Raw genomic sequence first — 21,213 nt, 5'->3', positions numbered from 1 at the left:
CAACCCACAGAGTGGGAGAAAATCTTCACAATCTATATGTCTGACAAAAGAATAATATCCAGGCTCTAAAATGAACATAAATAAATTATCAAGAAAATAACAAACAATCCCATTTAAAAAGTAGGCTTAAGGACATGAATAGACAATTCTCAGAAAAAGAGATACAAATGACCAACAAACATATGAAAAAATTCTCAACGTGACTAATGATCAGGGAAATGCAAATCAAAACCACAATGCAATACCACCTAACACCTGTAACCATGGTCATAATAAAAAAAAAAAATTTTAATTGATGCTAGCGTGGATGTGGTGAACAGAGAACACTTCTATACTGCTGATGGGAATGTAAACTAGTACAACCACTATGGAAAACAGTGCAGAGATTCCTTAAAGAACTGAAAGTAGATCTACCATTTGATCCAGCAATCCCACTACTGGGTATCTACACAGAGGAAAAGAAGTTGTTATATGAAAAAAATACTTGCACACACATGTTTACAGCAGCACAATGTGCAATTGCTAAAAGGTGGAACCAACCCAAATGCCCATCAATCAATTAGTGGATAAAGAAACTGTGTATATATGTGGCATATATATGTGTGGGGTGTGTGTGTGTATATATATACACATATATATACATGGTATGTATATGTATATATATGTGGTATAGAAACTGTGGTGTATATATATAGTGTGTATATATATGGTATATATATGGGCTGTGTGTATATATGCCATATATATATGATGAGTATATATATGATTCCATCATATATATGATGGGATATATATAATGGGATATATATATATATATGATGGGATACTACTCAGCCATAAAAATGAGTGAATTAAAAGCATTTGCAGCAACCTGGATGAGATTGGAGACCTTTATTCTAAGTGAAGTAACTCAGGAATGGAAAACCAAAAATTATATGTTCTCATTCATAAATGGGAGCTAGAACTAGGCTATGAGAATGCAAAGATATAAGGATGACACAAGGGAAAGCGGGTGAAGGGAATGAGAGATAAAAGACTACAAATTGGGTGCAGGGTATACTGTTTGGGTGATGGGTGCACCAATATCTCACAAATCACCACTTAATAACTTATGCATATAACAAAACACCACCTGTTTCCCCAATAACCTACGGAAATAAAAATTTTTTTAAATGCATGTTGCTTGTATGTTTTTATTTTATTTTTTGCTCTTGAGTTGCCTGAGTTCTTTTCATTTTCTGGATATCAGATCCTTGTCAGATGAGTAGTTTGCAAATATTTTTTCCTATTCAACAAGTTGACTCTTCACTGCAGTGATTGTTTTCTTTGTTGTGCAAAAGCTTTTTAATATATATCCGTTTTGTCTATTTTTGCTTTTGTTGCCTGTGTTTTTGGGGTTCCAGCTGTAAAATATTTGCCTACACCTGGGCAAAGATTAGTTCTGAGTAGACATTTTTCAAAAGAAGACATGCACATGGCCAACAGATATATGAAAAAAATGCTCAGCATCCCAGTCATTAGGGAAATACAAATCAAAACTACAATGAGATATCTACTTACCCTAGTTAAAATGGTTATTAACAAAAAGACAAAAAATAACAGATCCTTGTGAGGATATGGAGAAAAGGGAACTCTCTTACACACTCTTGGTGGGAATGTAAAATAGTACAGCCGTTATGGAAAACAGTATGAAGATTTCTCAATAAACTAAAAATAGTACTACATACAATCCAGCCATCTCACTAGTGGATATTTATCCAAAAGAAAGGAAATCAGTATATCCAATGGACACATTACACTCATGTTTATTGAAGAACTATTCACAATAGTTAAGGTTTGGGATCAACCTAAGTGTCTATCAACAGACGAATGGATAAAAAAAAAAAAAATTGACATCTTTGCACAGAACTATTTTGCCATGAAAAAGAATGAAATCTTGTCATTTGTAGCAACATGGATGGAACTAGAGGTCATTATGTTAATTGAAAGTTCTGAAGCAGAACAAAAACAAACTCTTGGTATGCCAAAGAGATAGATAATAAAATAAGCCAGACACAGAAAGTCAAATATGACATGTTTTTATTCATCTGTGGGAGCTAAAAAAGTGGGTGTCATGGTGGTAGAGAGTAGAATGATAGTTATCAGAGGCTGGGAAAAGTGTGAGCGTGTATGGAAGGGGATTTAACAGATGTTGGTTAATAGGTACAAACACAGTTAGAAGGATTAAGCCATAATGTTTGATATTTGAGTACAGTGACGATAGTTAATTACTATTTATTATGTATTTCAAAATGGCTAGAAATGAGGACTTGAAATTTTCTCAACACATAGAAATGATAAATGCTCAAAGCAATGGATATCCTAAATATCTAGACTTAATCATTACATGTTCTATGCATGTAAGTATCACATGTACCCCATAAATATATAGAAATATTATGTTTTTTAAAAATGCACATTGCTCTCATTTGTTGACTGACTGACTAGGTGAAAATATTTAGTATGATGAATAATCCCTGTTTACTCTGTATATGGGCATATTGAAAGGTTATAAGGCTCAGAGAGACCAGTGTTATTGATAGCCTGCAACTACAATAATTGTTTGTCTCTCTTCCACATTCTGGATATATATAGCCAAATTCAAAAGTAATTCTCAGGAAAAAGTCTGATCAATGTGGGGGAGGCAATAAAATTACTAATAAAGTTATATTTGCCAAAATATGGCACTCTAACTTTGAAAATGCGAAGGTCCCTTTATATGAAAGACACAAGACCTGAAGGTCAAAACTCCCTGAGCAATCTAGCACTTCCTCGAAAGTAAATCCGTTAATATCCCTCTACCCTTCATACATGAGAGTCCCCAGGTCAGTGCCTGGTTTCCTCCTGTTATCTTCATCAGCCTCGGAGCTTTCAGTCATTTATCGCTTCCTTCTTCCTTCTCATCCCCCACCGTCAATCGAATACTATGTCTTTCTCACTCCACCTTGGCCATCCTTCAAATTCCACAGACTCACTGCTCATCTTGGGTTTGAACTATTGTATCTGCCCCCTTGAATCATCATCCATATTTTATTTTATCTGCAAACTTAAATCCATTTTGTGCACATAAGCAGATTACTTTTTCCCAAAATCTTATTTCCTGAGTCACTTAATATCCTAATGTTTATTGTTTAGTATTGCAATAGCATAGTAAAAGCTTGTATTTTTGTAGCCAGGCCCTGTACTATCTGGTCTTTCCTAGTCCTCCCTACCTATGTCTTACTCTCCCTTCTACTTCCAGAGAGCCAGTTTCATGCAAGTCACAAAGCCCTAGCTAGCTGGTTTTAGAATTTAAGCCTTTATCAGTATTCTATCTCCTACAGAAAGTCTTCATCACACCCTACAAAAACGTTCCCACTTAGATCCTAACTCTAACTTTATTTTAGTGCATGTTACATTCTATCAGAAGATAATGCACAATGATATCATGTGTCTTAGCCTCGGCTAACCCATGAAATAATGGAATCCTTCAGGAAAGAGCAGGCTATTGTTGATACACACTCAATTCATCTTCTTATCTCCAAATCAATTTCATAAAACATGTGACAAGCTAGTTACTTCAAAATGTAAATAACAGTAAATTAAAATAGTAATTCTAGCCTATATCTTGGCTATCTACAAAGTTTTGTTTTGTTTTGTTTTTGTTTTTAATGAAAAGTGACATGTACCACAAATCTGCTTTCTCGGGTACCACTAACACCTCCTTCTTTCCCCTGTGCAGTAAAAACTGTCTAGGAGTCTCTGTCTACTTAACTAACCATTTTCCCACCCTTATAAAGATTTTTCTTCATCATATCATCCTCCTTGGAATCCTGGAATTCTCCCATAACATCTGCATTAATTTTACAAGCCCCCATACATTTCTTAAGGAAGCTCTTGGTTCTTCCTATGTTTCTCTCCATCCCTTAGCCCATGAACACTTTTTCCTTTAACACAAGAGTAAAAGATGGAGTATATAAAATTGCAACTTTTGATTACTGAAGAAAACGTGCTTTATTAGACAGAAGACTTTCTCTCAAGGCCAAGCCCAGTCCCCACGTGCAGAAGGAGGGTGTCAGGGTCATAGGAACACTGGCAAACTGGAAGAGAACTCAGTGGTACTTATGGGCCAGGGCAATGGCGACAGCAGACACCAGCTTCTGCCAGGCAGCCTGCACTTCAGGGGTGAACTCCTTGCCAAAGTGAGTAGCCAGAATAATCACCATCACGTTACCCAGGAGCTGTTAGGCAAAAGACAAAATAACACATAAGCATGTTGAGTAGAAGTTTCCGAAAAAAACTTGCTGAAAAAACAAACAAACAAACAAACAAAAACGGCTTTATACCTACATTCCTTGACAACCCTGACCTCAAACTGTTCCAAGGTTTGTGCCTACCCAGAAAATTCAGATAACCTTAGGTTCAATTTTATTTTATGAGCCCTACATTCAACATTCTACCTACCTGCATCCTCACCCTCTCTTCCCATTTTACCAGTATTATTGGGCTCCCTCTCTCCCTATTTTTCTTTAAGCAGTTGTCTAATTTCTGTAAATGTAGAATGGGAGTGCAGCAAGAGTTCTCAGCGGGAGTTTAAAATCCCTAACAAATTCAGAAACAAGCCTTCACTTGGTTACAATACTGATGGGAAATTTAATATCTTTTAGAAAATGTGTCTTATTTTTCTTTGAGAAAATCTTTTATTTTTTTTGCAAAAATCTCTTTCTAAACCTCAATTATCATGACCCACATAAAATAAGGCATTTCTATTTCCTTGAAATGGACTTTCATCTACCAAAAGCCAAATTTCATTCTTCTTTCACAAGTCTACAATTCTATAATACAATTCTCCGGGATAAACACATCAAGTTCTGGCAAGATTTCCTGAAAAGTTGAGCCAATTCAGGCTGTTAGTAGTCCTTTACTGTCACTAGTTCTGAATCAGGTTAGTCTTGGTTATGCTCACTAGAAGTCTGCTGTTCTAACATCAAACTCGACCCATGATTTCTGAGATCTTTGTTGATCTTTCCAATAAGATCCTAAGCTTTAATTAATGTCAAACTATAAAGCCAAAAAATCATATCACCCACAACTGAACTCACCTTGAAGTTCTCAGGATCCACATGCAGCTTGTCACAGTGCAGCTCACTCAGCTTAGCAAAGGTGGTCTTGAGGTTGTCCATGTTTTTAATAGCATCTCCAAAGGAAGTCAGCACCTTCTTGCCATGGGCCTTGACCTTGGGGTTGCCCAGGATGGCAGAGGGAGATGACAGGTTTCCAAAGCTGTCAAAAAATCTCTGGGTCCAGGGGTAAACAACGAGGAGCCTATGAAATGACACCATATCAGATACAAAATTAGAGATGCAAAAAATCTTGAGGACTTTCCCAATCAACTTGCTAGGGTAATATTCACCCTTCGCTCCCATGCATTAAGAACCAATGCTTACCTGCCCAAGGCTTCACCTCCAGTCTCTTCCACATTCATCTTGCTCCACAGGCTAGTGACGGCAGCCTTCTCCTCAGCAGTAAAATGCACCATGATGCCAGGCCTGAGAGCTTGCTGGTGACTGCAGCTGTGTCAGAAGCAGATATGTGCTACTGCCTCTCTGTATGGCCTTTTATTCTTTACTGTCAAAGTTCTGGCCCCCTGTTCTCCATGGTACTTAAAAGTCATTGGTCAAGGCTGACCTGTGTCCCTCAGGGGTGGAGTCAGGTCCGGAGAGGGTCAGTAGTGATGGATGTATAGCAAGTTTGTGATAATGTGTGCTGGATCCTGAGGCCCTTTTTTGTTGGCTCCTCATCTGTCTGCAACACAAATTTCCATTTGTCCCCCTTTTTTACCTTCTTCATCATCTTCCAAAATGATATCCATCTATCCCATTCTCCATTTCCAAGAAAGCCTCATATAAAGGAGCAAATCTCAAAAGAGGAAAAAGAAGTTTCAGCCAAAGCACATTCAATATTTACCTTAAAGGTGGTGACAGTGACAAAAACAGGGCCAAGAAAAAGAAAATAAAGCTGTTAAAACAGAATCTCACCCAGTTCTAGCTCTCTTAGGGAGTGCATTGTAAACAAAACGTCTGCACCTTAGTTCCTCTAGGGACACAAAAACCATACATAGTTCCTTCTAGAAACTGAACAGAATAGCAAGGAGTCTACAGTGGGACTAAAACCTTAATCCCAAAGTACAATACCTTGGGGTGATTCCCTGGAGAGGACAGACAGAAAAGATTACATCCAATGCTTCCAGGGAATCCTCTCTCTTTTCATTTTTCTATGACCACAGGGGACATTGCCCACTTTGTGAGTATGGCCTGGGGCTCTCTTCTTGCTTGCCTGTCTGTCCTGCTTATACTTCTCACTGGGAAGGGAGCTGAGAAGCCTAAACTCCTAAAATTATTTAAAACCAAAATTTGTCATCAGGGAAAAAAGTGAATCGATATATTAATTAGGCTAGGAGTCAGGGTATATTATTCCTCTGGTGTCTTTTTTTTTTTTTTTTAATGTCCCCATTGTGATGACTTGCTAGCTCTTTACCTGGTAGAGCTGAAACTGGAAGTTGAGATTTACAGTGTATTCAATTCGATCCATGTGCCTGAAGAACATTGCCTATGGTATATCACTTAATCTGCCTTTATAATACCATTGTCATTATCCTCATATTTTAGAATCAAGGAATAAAGTCACAGAAGTTATTTAACTATCAATGTGACAGAAGTAATGATTGGGGGAATAACAGAAATAGAGTTCCACAAATTCCAGCATTGTTAATTCTAGAAAAGTCCCTTACATCACCATAATCTCATTGCCCCAGCCCAGTTCCTCCTTCTGGCTTGTTCTCCATCCATTTCTTTTCTTTCTTTCTTTTTTTTTTTTTGTTTGAGACAGAGTATCACTCTGTTGCCAGACTGGAGTGCAATGGCACGATCTCAGCTCACTGCAACCTCTGCCTCCTGGGTTCAAACGATTCTCCTGCCTCAGCCTCCCGAGTAGCTGGGACTACAGGTGTGCACCACCACACCCAGCTGATTTTTGTATTTTTAGTAGAGACGGGATTTCACCATGTTGGTCAGGATGGTCTTGATCTCTTGACCTCATGATCCACCCACCTCTGCCTCCCTCTCCATGCATTTCTATCATTTCTTTCGCCTATGACTCCCCTTGCCCTGCCAGATCTGGGAATTTCTCTTCCTACAGTTTCCTACATCTTCAGGCCCTAGAGGTTCTTGGTCTTTTTTACTTAGCAGTATGGCTTCTGTCTCCCAAGTCAAGTGCCTTTGGGGATTCTATATTCCAAGTTTACTAAGAGTGTTTCTCTATTCTATAACCTGACCTTGTTATTTATTATATTTTCTTATGTTTGTGATTTAAAAAAAAAAAACAAAAACAAAAACAAAAAGAACCACTTGTGGCAATTAAGAATGTCTCCCTTGCTTTTCTCCCATGATTGCAGAAGTCTTCACCTGACTTAATGACTGCCCAGATTGTTATTATTCCAGGCCACTGAATTTCTACTCCATTTTCTTTTAGCTATTAACCAAGGGTATCTTTCTGGACATATATTCTAACCATTGGCTAACACAGACATAACCAGGAATTCCTAAACTTGTTTTGTGTCACAGGCTAGTTTGGCAGACTGTAAGTGCTAAAAAAATATGTTTTCTTGCATAAAATAATATACATTGGATTGTTAAGTTTAATTATACTGAAATACCATTATCAAACATCCAAACTTCACATTCGTGGTATAGTATTTATTATATTTGCTTCTTTATGAAAGCATTAGACCTAGGATTGGGTCTACAGCTACCTTAAGATCCAAGTAGTGATGCAGATGAATGTTAATTAAAAATATCTGCAATGGGCCGGGCACAGTGGCTCACACCTATAATTCCAGCACTTTGGGAGGCCAAGGAGGGCAGATCACCTGAGGTCAGGAGATCGAGACCAGCCTGGCCAACATGGTGAAACCCTGTCTCTACTAAAAACACAAAAATTAGATGGGCATGGTGGCGGGCGCCTGTAATCCCAGCTACTTGGGAGACTGAGGCAGGAGAATCTCTCAAACACAGGAAGGGGAGGTTGCAGTGAGCCAAAATCGTGCCACTGCGCTCCAGCCTGGGCAGCAAAAGCAAAACTCCGTCTCAAACAAAAACAAAAATATCTGCAATGACTATGGTGTAGTATGAAAATATCTGTGGTTTCTCTTTATAACTATGTAATAGGTACTGATTATATCACTCTAGTTTGTTCTTTGCATTCAAAGTAGAAGAAAATGCTAAATTTCAGTTACATGTATGTAAAAATACAGATTTTTTTCTATAAACTTCACCAGCCCCCTAGTGTTCTGTGGACCCCAGATTAAGACTTCCTGGGACAAAATATATAGCCTAGGAAGACAGGATTCTAGGTTTGTAGAGAACATACTTGATCACTCAAGTAAAAGAATAATGAATAGACAAAAAGCTAGCTCAGCTGCTTGTAGCTTGAACCAAGCTGAGCTTGGCTACTCAGAGAAGAACAGTCCTTGAGATAACACAATTTCTTTAACCAATTAAGATACAGATCCGGGTTTTCAGGGGGAATTTGCTACAGATGCACAGTATGAAGGCAGTGGCCCTTCCTCAGAACTTGAATGTGAGGGTCAGACATTGCCAAAGTCCAAGGAATAAGGACCAGGTCTCTCAAGGTCAAGAGTTTAGAGAACGGGTTTCTCCTAAAACAAACCCTATGGGTAATCCCATCATTCTTCCCATTCAGAGTGTGGACACCAGTCTTCTCTTAGATTCAGAGTATGGGGCTGATCTTCTCCTGCTCCCTCAGAGCCAGTTGCAGGGCCTACATTTTCTTTTCTTACAGGTTCCAGACCTGGCTTGCATCCAGGGATCTGGCCCATTCCATGCTTCCTGGTGGCTAAAGGTGGTAGGGAGGAGCTTCAAGAAAGGTTATAGCATTGAAAGGCCCAGGTTTGTGTCTCAGTAACAAGGCTTATAAATCCTGACTCAGAAGTCAGGTAGGCTGCAGGCAGTCTCATTATTGCTTCGATGCTTGTTGGTTCAAGATAAATTGCTTTACCTGCTCATTTTTAAGCATTTTATTTGTTTATCATAGGAGATACCATCAAAAATGGATTATTGCCTTTCTTTCCTATATTAAAAGCCCAAAGTTTAGAGATAAGTGTTATGGCCATCCAGGATAGATCAGAAAGATTAGATAGTCAGAAAAAGTAATCAGTAAGAATATTCATTTATTGTCTATGTAATTAAAATTAGTAAAATAAAATCTATGTTTGTCTTAAGACATTTAAGTATAAAGGACTTTTAGAAAGAAACACCCAAATTTAATGAAGATTAATTCCTGCTTCTTTGGGTTTGCTTTAGCATTTGTAATTTCATAAGTTCTATGCAGGATTCTGAAAACTGTAAGATGCCTAATTTAAACAAAGAAACATCCAATATTTTCTCTTTTTTTTTTTTTTTTTTTTTTTTTGAGATGGAGTCTCGCTCTGTCGCCCAGGCTGGAGTGCAGCGGCGGGATCTCAGCTCACTGCAAGCGCCGCCTCCCGAGTTTACGCCATTCTCCTGCCTCAGCCTCCCGAGCAGCTGGGACTATAGGCGCCGGCTACCTCGCTTGGCTAGTTTTTTGTATTTTTAGTAGAGACGGGGTTTCACCGGGTTAGCCAGGATGGTCTCGATCTCCTGACCTCGTGATCCTCCCGTCTCGGCCTCCCAAAGTGCTGGGATTACAGGCTTGAGCCACCGCGCCCGGCCACATCCAGTATTTTCTTAAATCTTTCTGGCTAATTACGACATGTATTTAACCTAAAGAGTCAAACATTGTACTGTTGTTAGATGCTATTAGTATGAAAAATTATATGAATTAGATTATTGTTAGGTAAAGTAGGCCCTTCACTTCACTGAATGTTTTCCATGATATTATCTAATAAATACTTTAATGAATATTCTTTACCACAAATAACTTACTTTATTTTTAATTTTAAAATAGGAAAATTGTTAACAAGGCTTGTAAACCACTGATGGGAAAAGGGCTGCTTAGGATTCTAAATTAGCCAGATTTTAAATTATTCTGCTTCCATTATTTTCTGAATTTATTTTCTCAGAACAGAAATAGATGTAAGCAAATGATTCGACTAGATTTTGTATTAGATTTTGCATTAGCCAGGAATGACTTAGATATCACAAGTCATATATTCTGTGGCTGCCTTGCAGGAAGCCTGTGGCTATTTTCTAGTGTCATTGTAAAGAATGAGAGAATAGACCATAACAAGTGTGCAAACGGTTGCTTTCTTTCTTTTTTTTTTTTTTTTTTTTTTTTACTTTTATTTTAAGTTCAGGGGTACATGTACAGGATGTGCAGGTTTGTTTCATAGATAAATGAGTGTCAAGGGGGTTTGTTGTATAGGTGATCTCATCACTCAAGTATTAAGCTTAGTATCCATTAGTCATTTTTCCTGATCCTCTCCTTCTCTCACCCTCCACCCTTTGATAGGCCCCAGTGTGCATTGTTTCCCTCTATGTGTCCACGTGTTCTCGTCATTTAGCTACTAACTGTTGTTTTCATAGTGTGCCTCTGCCTCATTTCTCAAAAAGTTTGCAGGTGAGTTTGAGCCAGGGCTGGGGCTCATTCTAAAGAGTGATCTCTCTCCCTGGCAACTTGGAGCACAGACATCCTATTGTGTGACGGACCTCGGGAGCCACTGTGCCTAAAGCAGAACCAGAGACACTTGTGAATGTTAATTAAGCAGGCGGGATCGTCAATGGGAAAAAGGAGTAGAAAGCCAGAATCAGCCAGTTATCGCCACACTTTCCTACATCATGGGCCTTGAAGGTTAAAACTTGAGTCTGTCAACTTAGAAAACTCATAAATATCCCATTTTCCTCTGAAATATAGCTTTCCTTTCCTGGTTTCTTTGACCTTTTGAGACCTTGAGTAAATAAAGTTGTCTTCATTTATTTTCATGATTAAAATTCTAAAAAATTCTCGGGGTTTTTAAATTAAATTGCATTGCCTAATGTATTCTATGAACTAAGAACATAGAAATAAAACAATACTCTAAAGTAGTTCAGAATGTGCTTTCAAATTATATAAAGAGTTAATTCAAATGAGACTATTTTAAGTGCAGGGCTTTGAATCCTATGTCTAGAAATTTTGAAAAACATCTGAGTATATGCTAAGATTCCACCTCTAGCGCTGAAACTGAGAAGGCCTTGACTTGGTGATCTTTTTTAAATTCTGAAACAACAGCAACATAAAGCTAATGACTTTTTCTTACCTACGCATGCTATCTTCAGTACTTTGATTATTTAGTACTGAAACTATAACATAGTATGTTTCCTGAATAAAAAAAAATGTGTATTTCTCTAGGGAAGGTTAAAACTGAGGATTGGCACGTGAGCAAGGCTTAAATGGAAGAAGCAATGATTTCGTCAGACCGCTTTCATTAACAAGATCACCCACCATGAGGAATTATGGGAAATCAGGTCCCTTTGTTTTGTGTTACTAAGGGTGAGGATGCTTAATGATTTTTCCCTCCTCCAGGCTTCTTTTAGCCATCGATAATTCTAGCCCCACACGAGTTTGTTCTGAAAGTAAATTCCTGCAACCCTGAGCTTATTGAGGCTGAGGCGTCTGTAAAGGAAACAAACATCTCCTCTAAACCACTATGCTGCTAGAGCTCTTTCCTATACTCAAGCCTCATTCAGACCCCAGTGTCACCAGTCTCTTCATGTACCTATTGTTTTTGCTTCTTCTTCGTGCTTATTTGGTCATGTTTTTTGGGAGGTTAGGGGCTTATTTTATTTATTTATTTATTTTTTTAATCAACAGAGATGGGCAAACCCATTTTTTTTTTCTTTAGACTTGGGATGGTGATAACTGGGCAGCGTCAGAAACTGTGTGTGGATATAGATAAGAGCTCAGGACTATGCTGAGCTGCAGTGAGGGAGGGACCTAGCTAAAGACAGTGAGAGTTAGAATGCTCCTGCTGTTGCCTTCTCAGTCCCCATGCTTAGTTTCTACACAAGTAGATAAATGGGAAAAGCTGTAGGTTAGTGTTTGAGAGTCCTGCATGATTAGTTGCTCAGAAATGCCTGATAAATATGTCATGTGTGTATATGTGTGTATGTATGTATGTGTGTATAGTGTGTGTGTGTGTGTTGTGTTTACAAATATGTGACTATCATTAAAATGTGAGGGCTAAAGTGACCAGATAACTTGCAAGTCCTAGGATACCAGGAAAATAAATTACATTCCAAAAAACTAACTGAGACTTAAAAAAAAAAAAAAAAAGTGATCCATGGACACAGGGAGGGAACATCACACACTGGGGCCTGTTGGGAGGTGGGGGACTAGGGGAAGGACAATATTAGGAGAAATACCTAATGTAGGTGACAGGTTGATGGGTGCAGAAAACCACCATGGCACGTGTATACCTATGTAACAAAACTGTATGTTCTGCGCATGTACCCCAGAACTTAAAGTATAAAAAAAAACAGTGATCATAAAAGAGGCTCAAATTTAGCTATAAGAGATGGAATGACTCCCAGAATTCTTAAATATAATCTGACAGGATATTCTCATGTATAAATAGAGTATGTTTATCATTAGAGATTTGGCCAGCCAGGAAAGCACAGAAAAAAAAAGGAAGGAAGGAAAGAAGGAAAGAAAGAAAGAAAGAAAGAAAGAAAGAAAGAAAGAAAGAAAGAAAGAAAGAAAGAAAGAAAGAAAGAAAGAAAGAAAGAAAGAAAGAGAGAGAAAGGAAGAAAGAAAGAAAGAGAAAGAAAGAGAAAGAAAAGAAAGAAAGAAAGAAAGAAAGAAAGAAAGAAAGAAAGAAAGAAAGAAAGAAAGAAAGAAAGAAAGAAAGAAAGAAAGAAAGAAAAAGAAAAAGGAGCTCTGTTGCCCTACAGTACGGAGATGTTTTGAACCTTACATAACACTGATGTCCAGGCCGAGGCCATCCTCCCTATGAAGATGGATGAATAAACCATATCTGACACCTATGAAATAATGTTTATTTTAGTGGCATGATTGCATTAGGCTACCTGCCTTGGCACAGTTTTTCTTTACTTTTACCTGACTGATGAAAGGAAACAATTAATTGCTTACATAAACATGACTGCGCCAGTTATAAATTTCAGTGTAAATAAACATCCTGGTTTTGATATTCATCTTTTGGGTCTTTTATTTTGGTCAGAACAAGTTTTCAAGAGCAAATCTCTGCCTACAAAACAAATGAGTCCAATTCTAGAACTCAGTAATCCCATCAAGGCTCTGCCTGCTGAGGGCTAACTAGCTCAAGTCAGGCTTAGCACTTCCAGCACTACTCCACTGGCTTCTTAGTGTGTGCAAAGCAGTGGATGTGTCAGCATATATCCTTTTACTTGCAGTTGTATGTGTGTTTGGCTGCTCATTCATTCATTCGAAATTGTAAAATTGCTAAGAATAGAGCACAAAAACAGAATAGAGGAATAAAGTTCCTGTTTTCATGGACTTGATAGTGGAAAGAGCTTGACACTAAATAAGCAAATGAAACATGTTATATACCGATGAGGTTAGGTGCTATGGAGGAAAAAAAAAAAACTGAAATGAAGGCCAGAGTATGATTAGGACAGGGTGAAATGGTATTGCTACTTTAAGCAGTATGGCAGGAAAGTCCTCACTATAAAGTTAACACCAGAGAGGGTACCCATAGATGATGAGGAACCTATTTATATGAAACTGTGATTAAATATTTAAGGCATAGGGAATGGCAAATGTAAATACCCTAAAGATGTAAGATGCTTAGAATTTTCAAGGAATATCAATAAGGCCAATGTAGGATTAGATTAAGTGAAGGGGAGAGTAAAAGATGAGTTCATAGAAGTCCTAAATTAAAAAATTTGGGACACTAATGATACCTACATCATAGAGTTGTAAGAAAAAAACTCTACACACATGCACACACACACATATATATATATTTATATGAGAACTATATATATGTATCTGTAATAAACACAATATATGCATGAACAATTATTGTAGAGAATTGTAAAGAATTGACTTTATTATAAGTGATATAGGAAGCTATCAGAAGACTTTGAACAAAGAGGTGACCATATATGACTTACATTTTGAAAAGATTAATTTGGATGCTATATTGGGAAGAAACTGTAGTGGGGCAGTGGTAGAAGCAGGAAGATTGTTATGAGTCAACAGCTATAATTTAGTTGGTGGTGATAGTGACTTAGACCAGAGTGGTAGCATTGGAGGTGAAGGCAAGGGGTCAGTCTCTGAACACATCCTTTAAAGAAAAAACAACAAGATTTTCTGACAGAGAATATGGAACTGGTGTGTGTGTTGCACTCATGCACACTCTAGTGCATGCTAATTTCTGGGAGAGAGTATGTGTCAGAGTAAGGATTTTGAAGCTAGGCAAAATGAGTCTTTGGGTTGAGTTTTGTCAAGGTCTTTGTTCATCACAGTCTCTACCTCAGAATCGGCTTTAAAGTTGGAAAGCTGTGGATAGGGAAATGAGAAACCATCTGTGGAGCTTGTCTACACATCATGCCTTTAGCCAAAGTGACATCAGCAAGTATTTCTTGAATGCTGACCACAGGCTTATGAGCCAGGCCCCTCTACCTGAAGGAAGTTCACAGTTTCTTTAAGGAGGGAAAATGGTAAGATAAGTCAGAGAACAATCAGACAGAATTCTGTCCAGTCAGGGAATTTGACGGTTTTTTTGTTGTTGTTGTTTTGGTTTTTTTTTGTTTGTTTGTTTTTCTTGAGACAGAGTCTCGCTCTGGAGGCTGGAGTGCAATGGCACGATCTCTGCTCAGTGCAAACTCTGCCTCCCCCGTTCAAGCAATTCTCCTGCCTCAGCCTCCCAAGTAGCTGGAATACAGGCTCCTGCCACCACATCCAGCTAATTTTTATATTTTTTAGCAGAGACCAGGTTTCACTATTTGGCTGGGCTGGGTCTCGAGGTCCTGACCTCAAGTGATCTTCCCACCTTGGCCTCCCAAAGTGCTGTGATTACAGGTGTGAGCCACCACACCTCAAGGAATTTGATGTTTAGGCTGTGACCTCCACACTAGGAAAGGAAGGTTAACCACTCCCACCCCCGCTTCTTCCTGCGAATACTCAATCACACTGCAGAACAACACCTGCCTTCCCTAGAGGCATGCCTCCATCCCTGATGAGTTATTCCTCCATGTGTAGAATGGAATAAGAAGGATAGAATTCAATTTAACAAACTTTGAGTACTTACTACAGCCTAGGTATTGTGTTGACAACTATGTTAGAGAGAGAAATAGACAAGGTATAAACTTTTCCTCAGGACCATCTACATCATTTCTAGCCCCAATATAAAATGAAAATGAATAGGCTCTTTGTCAAAAATTATTAAGGATTTCATGTCAGGAACAGCAAGGATGTTAAACCAAGCATGGGGCCATCAGGCTATATCTGCTATTCACGGTATGAAAAAATAGATAGTATTCTAGTTATTTAGTGACATCTTTCAAGTTTAGTCTGATGTCACCCTTTAAACACTTCCACTCAACCCAAACGCTGCTAGTCTTTCTAGACCCATCCATGGAATTTTTTCCCTACTGTTTTGTTTCTAATTAATTTGTGATTTAAATGGCTCATATTCCAGCCTGTGCCATAGTTATTACACATTTAACTCACTCTCTGTATTCTGTTGTCTGTATAAATACTCTTGAGGTTGATTTCCTTTCTTAATGTTTGCGTTTATGTTAGACATGCATCATGTAGCCTGTCTTCATTCCTATCACAAACATATACTTGAATCAAAAAGTAACTTTTAGCATAACATCACTAAATCTTCTCTCTGTGCTCTTAGCGAAACCAAGCAGACTGACAAGAGGTCATTCATTCACCAATGAATACAAAAATCAATGTCAAGTACATGTGAGGTCCTGTAATGGGTCCTGGGCCTGCAAAACTGTCACAGCTGCTGACCTCAAGAAGCTCAGTGGAGATATAAAATTCATCTGAAAATTCCTTACGGGTCTGTTGAACTAATTTATCTGCCTCCTTTATATTTGTCCCTTTTTGTATAGTTCCTTAAATCATGTCACATTTCTGAAACATCTTTGCCACTGCGAACTCCTACAGAAGCCAGTTTCAAAGCCATTCTTCTGGAAGCCTTCTCTGACCCTTGACCTGTTTTTTCTCCCTGCGAGCATTATCTCTGTCATTGTTTTTCATCCTCTTGTAGTCCTGCACATTTACCCACACAGGTGAACCCTTTTAGCCCTCCTGGAGGAATGTTTCTTTCATTTCAGGATCAGAGTTGCCTACATTTTCCCAATAGCACCACAGCTGGCCTGAGATGTGTCCTTAAGGTGAGAGCTTCCCAGTAGCACCCCTAGTCAGATCTGACCCTGTATATGAGCATGTGTCCTCTAACAGCACTGGCCTTTTGTCACCGAGCTGTCCAGGGGTGCCTTAAAATGGCAAACAAGGTTTGTTTTCTTTTCCTTTTTTCATGCCTTCCTCTTCCATATCCTTTTTTCAATCCATGTCTCCAGGACTCTGTGCAATGTACATATTCAGTATGTGAATCCTAGAAAGGTGAGAGCTGAAAAGATCCTTTAGCCACCCAACCCTGCACATAATTATATATAGGAGGAAACCTGTAGGTAAGGTTTTGCCCTGGATTATAGGGTGCATGAGAACATGTCAGGGAATTCACTAGCATAGGCTGTATGCTTCAAACGACTCTAATAGTATTTGATTAATGACAATACATTTTATGAACTAAAAATCTATACCCATGTATTAATAAAGCCTGATTCTGCCACTTCTAGGTATAGAGGCCACCTGCGAGATAAATATTTGATTCACAATAACTAATCATTATATGGCAATTGATAACAATAACAAATATATATATATTTTTTTTTTCCAGGAAATAATATATTCTAGAATATGTCACATTTTATCTCAGGCATCCATTTTCTTTATGATGCTGTTTGAGGTGGAGTTTTAGTCAGGTGGTCAACTTCTCCTTTTTCTTGCCATCTGTCCTATAAGCATCCTGCTGGGGACCCAGATAGGAGTCATCACTCTAAGCTGAGAACATCTGGGCACACACCCTAAGCCTCAGCATGACTCAGCATGATTCAGCATTGCTGTGCTGGAGCCAGAGGGTTTGCCTAGAAGTTTACACAGAACCAGAAGGCAGGGGACAGGGCATTGACCCCAAGTGGAGCCTGGCCAGAACTGCTCATGCTTGGACTATGGGAAGTCACTAATGGAGACACACAGAAATGTAACAGGAACTAAGGAAAAACTGAAGCTTGTTTAATCAGAGATAAGGAAGCTGGAAGGGATAGAGGGAGCTGGGCTTGTAAAAAGTAGAGTAATCATTCAGTAAATGGTTTTGAAGCACCTGCTGGATGCTAAACCCTATTTTCAGTGCTTGAATCATAAATAAGAATAAAACATGTATTTTATTCCCTGCAAGACTCCAAGTAAAAAGTAATAATTAATTATAACACGTGCTCTGTTACCTAGGCTAGAATGCAGTGGCACGATCTCAGCTCACTGCAACCTCCACCTCCTGGGTTCAAGCAATTCTCCTGCCTCAGCCACCCGAATAGCTGGGATTACACGTGCACACCACCTTGCCAGGCTAATTTTTGTACTTTTTATAGAGACAGGCTATCACCATATTGTCCAAGATGGCCTTGAACTCCTGAGTTCCAAGCAATCCACCCACCTTAGCCTCCCAAAGTGCTGGGATTACAGGTGTGAGACACCATGCTCAGATTTTCCATATTTAATAGAGGTGTTTAAGGATGGAGGAAAAGAATGTTTCTCTCACCATGGATTATTTTAGAGGGTGGAGAATGGTCAAGAAGTTTTTTTTAAAATTAAGAAAACATAAGTTAGACCTTGAGAGATGGAAATTTATTTTTTGGATGGAGAATACCCATTCTCTACCTCCCATCAGGGCAAGGTACAAGGAACTGGCTACGACACAGTGAGACAGGGTGGCTTAGTCTTAGGGGCCCCACTGGTACCTAGATGAGGAGGCACCTTCATCACTCATCACAATCAGCTCTGCGTTTCTCCTCTCTTCTACATCAGAAATTTTGTAAGTCTACTAAGGTCAGCAGATCACACAAGAAAAGAGGATGCCAGGTAAGGTCTGCAATGAATATGAGCCCATCCCTGATGAATTAAGGCAATCAACACTTTAGCCAGCCAAATGTTGCCATGAGAGATTAGGAGGGGCCCAATGAGCCCAGAAATACCACCTACTTCTTAGATGATCTTGAGCAAGTTGCTTAACTTCTTGAAGCCTCTGAAATATAGGATGATAATATGTATTAGCTAATAGAATTATGAGGATGAGATTGGTTTATTGTGTAAAGAGCTAGGGACACAGTATATATTCAGTAAGTGTTTTCTGTTACAGTATTATGATAAATATATACTTGCAACAATTACAGTTGCATGCTACCTTAAAGAATAATTGGAAGTACAGTTATTCAGAGGTAGTTCTTGACTGTGAATGTTGGCAGCAGATTCAGCTTATTTTACAACACGATTCAGACCTCCCACAATAATTCCCTAGGAGACATTTAGACAACAAGCCATCATGTTGTAACTTCTCATCTGTCTTCTCTCTCTTACCCTCTCATTCACCCACCTCTTTTGCTCTCTGTTTCTGTGAAAGTACCCTTCTACTTAGCCTGCTTCTGACCGGTGTGCATGTCACTGGGTAATACAAGACCTCTAAGCTTTGGCTTAGAAGAAAATACAATAATAGCTAATTTTTTAGAAAGAGGAACTCTAGCCCATCATGGATGATATAGGGAGTTCTGTAGGACTGAGTTCTTCCATTCTTTTTACAGATGAGATAGACAATGTGAAGCCCAAAATGATTGTAAAGTAGTTAGCATATGGATAAATGGCTTGCACTGGTAAATTTTGGGGAAACTTTGTTGTCAGACCCTGAAAAGGGAGATGCAGAGAATTTGCAGTTTCTTCTCATTTTTTTGTATACCTATCACAGTGTCACAGCACTATCCCTAGCATAGTTTAGGGCCCTCGGTTCTTGACCCTAGTTAGAATTTCACACAAACTTAAACTAGACAAATATACGTATGTTTCTGAGGCAGTGAGATTACTACAGGATGAAGACAGAGCCAATGGGTTAGACCAGAAGAGTAAATGAATACTATAACATATAAACACTCCCTTTAACCAAAGTTGCAGCTGACCAAGGGTTCAAAGGGTAATTTGGGCAGGCATGGGCCTTCAGTTTTTTCAAGTATCTGCTTATAATCTGTCATATGACAATCTCTGTAACCCAGGAGAGAGTCTCTTTATTCTGAAATTGTTTCTAAATTTTTATTTACCTCTTTCTCCCTCAAACTTTCCTGAGGAGATGAAATTATGTTTGAGGAAGTATGATCTGCAACTGTGGCTTGAACCATAACTTCCAGTCGCCAAGAAGTAAAAGTAAGAAGAAAGAGCCACAGGGCAGGAATATCTACTTCTAATTTCTTGGGTCCACAGTATCTGAGTTGGTGTTTTGCTGCTGAAAAAACACTGTCTTCAGTGGTTGTAGAACTGCGCCTACATCCTAGCCTCACTATTTGGTGGCTCTGTAAACTTGGACAGATTATTTCATCTCTTCGATCTTCAAGTCCCCAGTTAATGAGAGCTCATGTAATGTAGACAGTAGGAGAGCTCAGACCATCTGGCTTCTAATCACTAATTATCTACTTATTAGCTTGTGCTTTCCATAAGTTGATTTACACTACAAGTACATTGGGCTCCTCATCAATAAATGAGGTAATAATCTACTCCTGAGTATTGGTGTGAGTAAAACTAAGTTAATTCATATAATACACTTTTTTAAAATGAAAGGATGTTTGATGTTTATTTCCACCTTGCGCTCAGGCCTGAGCCACAAGTACATTAAGACATTGAATGATATCACCCAGGGAATACGTAACCAGACAACATACAAGACAGAGATGCGCAAGTGGTGGTGGTGGTGGTAATTCATGCAGAAGGAACCAGACGGTAAAACAAAAATTGCAGAACACACCAAATGATCAAATCTGACACCTTTAGGATAGGCAAACTTGATTGCTGGGTTAAGAACCCTAGAGGTCAGTTAAGGTGGGCAGTGAAGGGGTTTTCTCAGATTAGATTGAGAAACAGGACACTGACATGTACTGTTAAACTTTTACATCTAATTGCCAGCAAGTGCTACACATATGATTTCATGAGAAACCAAGTCCTTAAAGGGAAAGGTATCCCTTTGACCAGATCTTATGGCTTAAATTGGTCAGATTTGGAAAACCTCAGAGTCTCCATAACCAAAGCTAGGGAGAGGCTCTATATGGTAGAAGCAGTACCTCATCACTGCAGGTGGTCTGGGCTTTAACCCTCTGCAGGGAGACTGATTGCAGCACCAAGTACCTGGCTTTTTAGACACGATATAGGAATTCCACCATAATTAAAAGATGTATAAACTTGACCTACAGACTAAATCCCAATATGCTTCCCTCAAGAACACCAACAGTGTTCAAGCTTAGCTTTGTTACAGAAAATGAGGTCGGGTGCAGTGGCTCACACCTGTAATCTCAGTAGTTTGGGAGGCCAAGGCAGGTGCATCAGCTGAGGTTAAGAGTTTGAGACCAGCCTTGTCAAAATGATGAAACCCCATCTGTACTAAAACTACAAAAATTAGCTGGGCATGGAGGCACATGCCTGTAATCCCAGCTACTCAGGAAGCTGAGGCACGAGAATCGCTTGAACCCGGGAGGCGGAGGCTGCGGTGAGCTGAGATCGCGCCACTGCACTCTAGAAAAAAAAAAAAAAAAAAAGAACGGTAACAGATGTTTCAATTTGTGACATTAGTCATCTTGAAGAACACCTCTAAATGCATGAACTCAGTGCACCTGGTCCAACCTCTTATTTCTGGCTCCTTGCTTTTCCTGCCTCTGCCTACCTTTAAGAGACAGGGTCTCACTGTGGCACCCAGGCTGGAGTACAGTGGCATAATCATAGCTCACTCTGGGCTCAAGCAATCCTCCCATGTCAGCCTCCAGATCAGCTAGGACTAGGCATGCACCACCAGGCCAGGCTATTTATTTTTTGTAGAGACAAGATGCCAGGACCTGTATGCTTTAGGATGAAGTT

The 21,213-nt window shown here is 39.0% G+C and overlaps 1 protein-coding gene across 1 annotated transcript in view; it reads right to left on the bottom strand.

Moving 5' to 3' along the window:
• Positions 1-4,007: 4,007 nt before the first annotated feature.
• The window catches only part of LOC105468621 (hemoglobin subunit epsilon 1), a 34,916-nt gene continuing 17,710 nt past the window's right edge, over positions 4,008-21,213 (bottom strand). Inside the window, exons 2-4 of the mRNA XM_024788747.2 lie at positions 5,466-5,937; positions 5,121-5,343; positions 4,008-4,259 (exon numbers count right to left, since the gene is read on the bottom strand). Of these exons, the coding sequence (XP_024644515.1) occupies positions 4,131-4,259; positions 5,121-5,343; positions 5,466-5,557 (444 nt within the window). The 5' untranslated portion in view covers positions 5,558-5,937 and the 3' untranslated portion in view covers positions 4,008-4,130. The remainder of the gene's footprint in view (positions 4,260-5,120; positions 5,344-5,465; positions 5,938-21,213) is intronic.

The sequence above is a fragment of the Macaca nemestrina genome, chromosome 12 (assembly GCF_043159975.1).
Source record: "Macaca nemestrina isolate mMacNem1 chromosome 12, mMacNem.hap1, whole genome shotgun sequence".
Classification (NCBI taxonomy): domain Eukaryota; kingdom Metazoa; phylum Chordata; class Mammalia; order Primates; family Cercopithecidae; genus Macaca; species Macaca nemestrina.
Note: the sequence above shows the minus strand (reverse complement) of the source record. Positions and strands in the feature narration are given on the sequence as shown.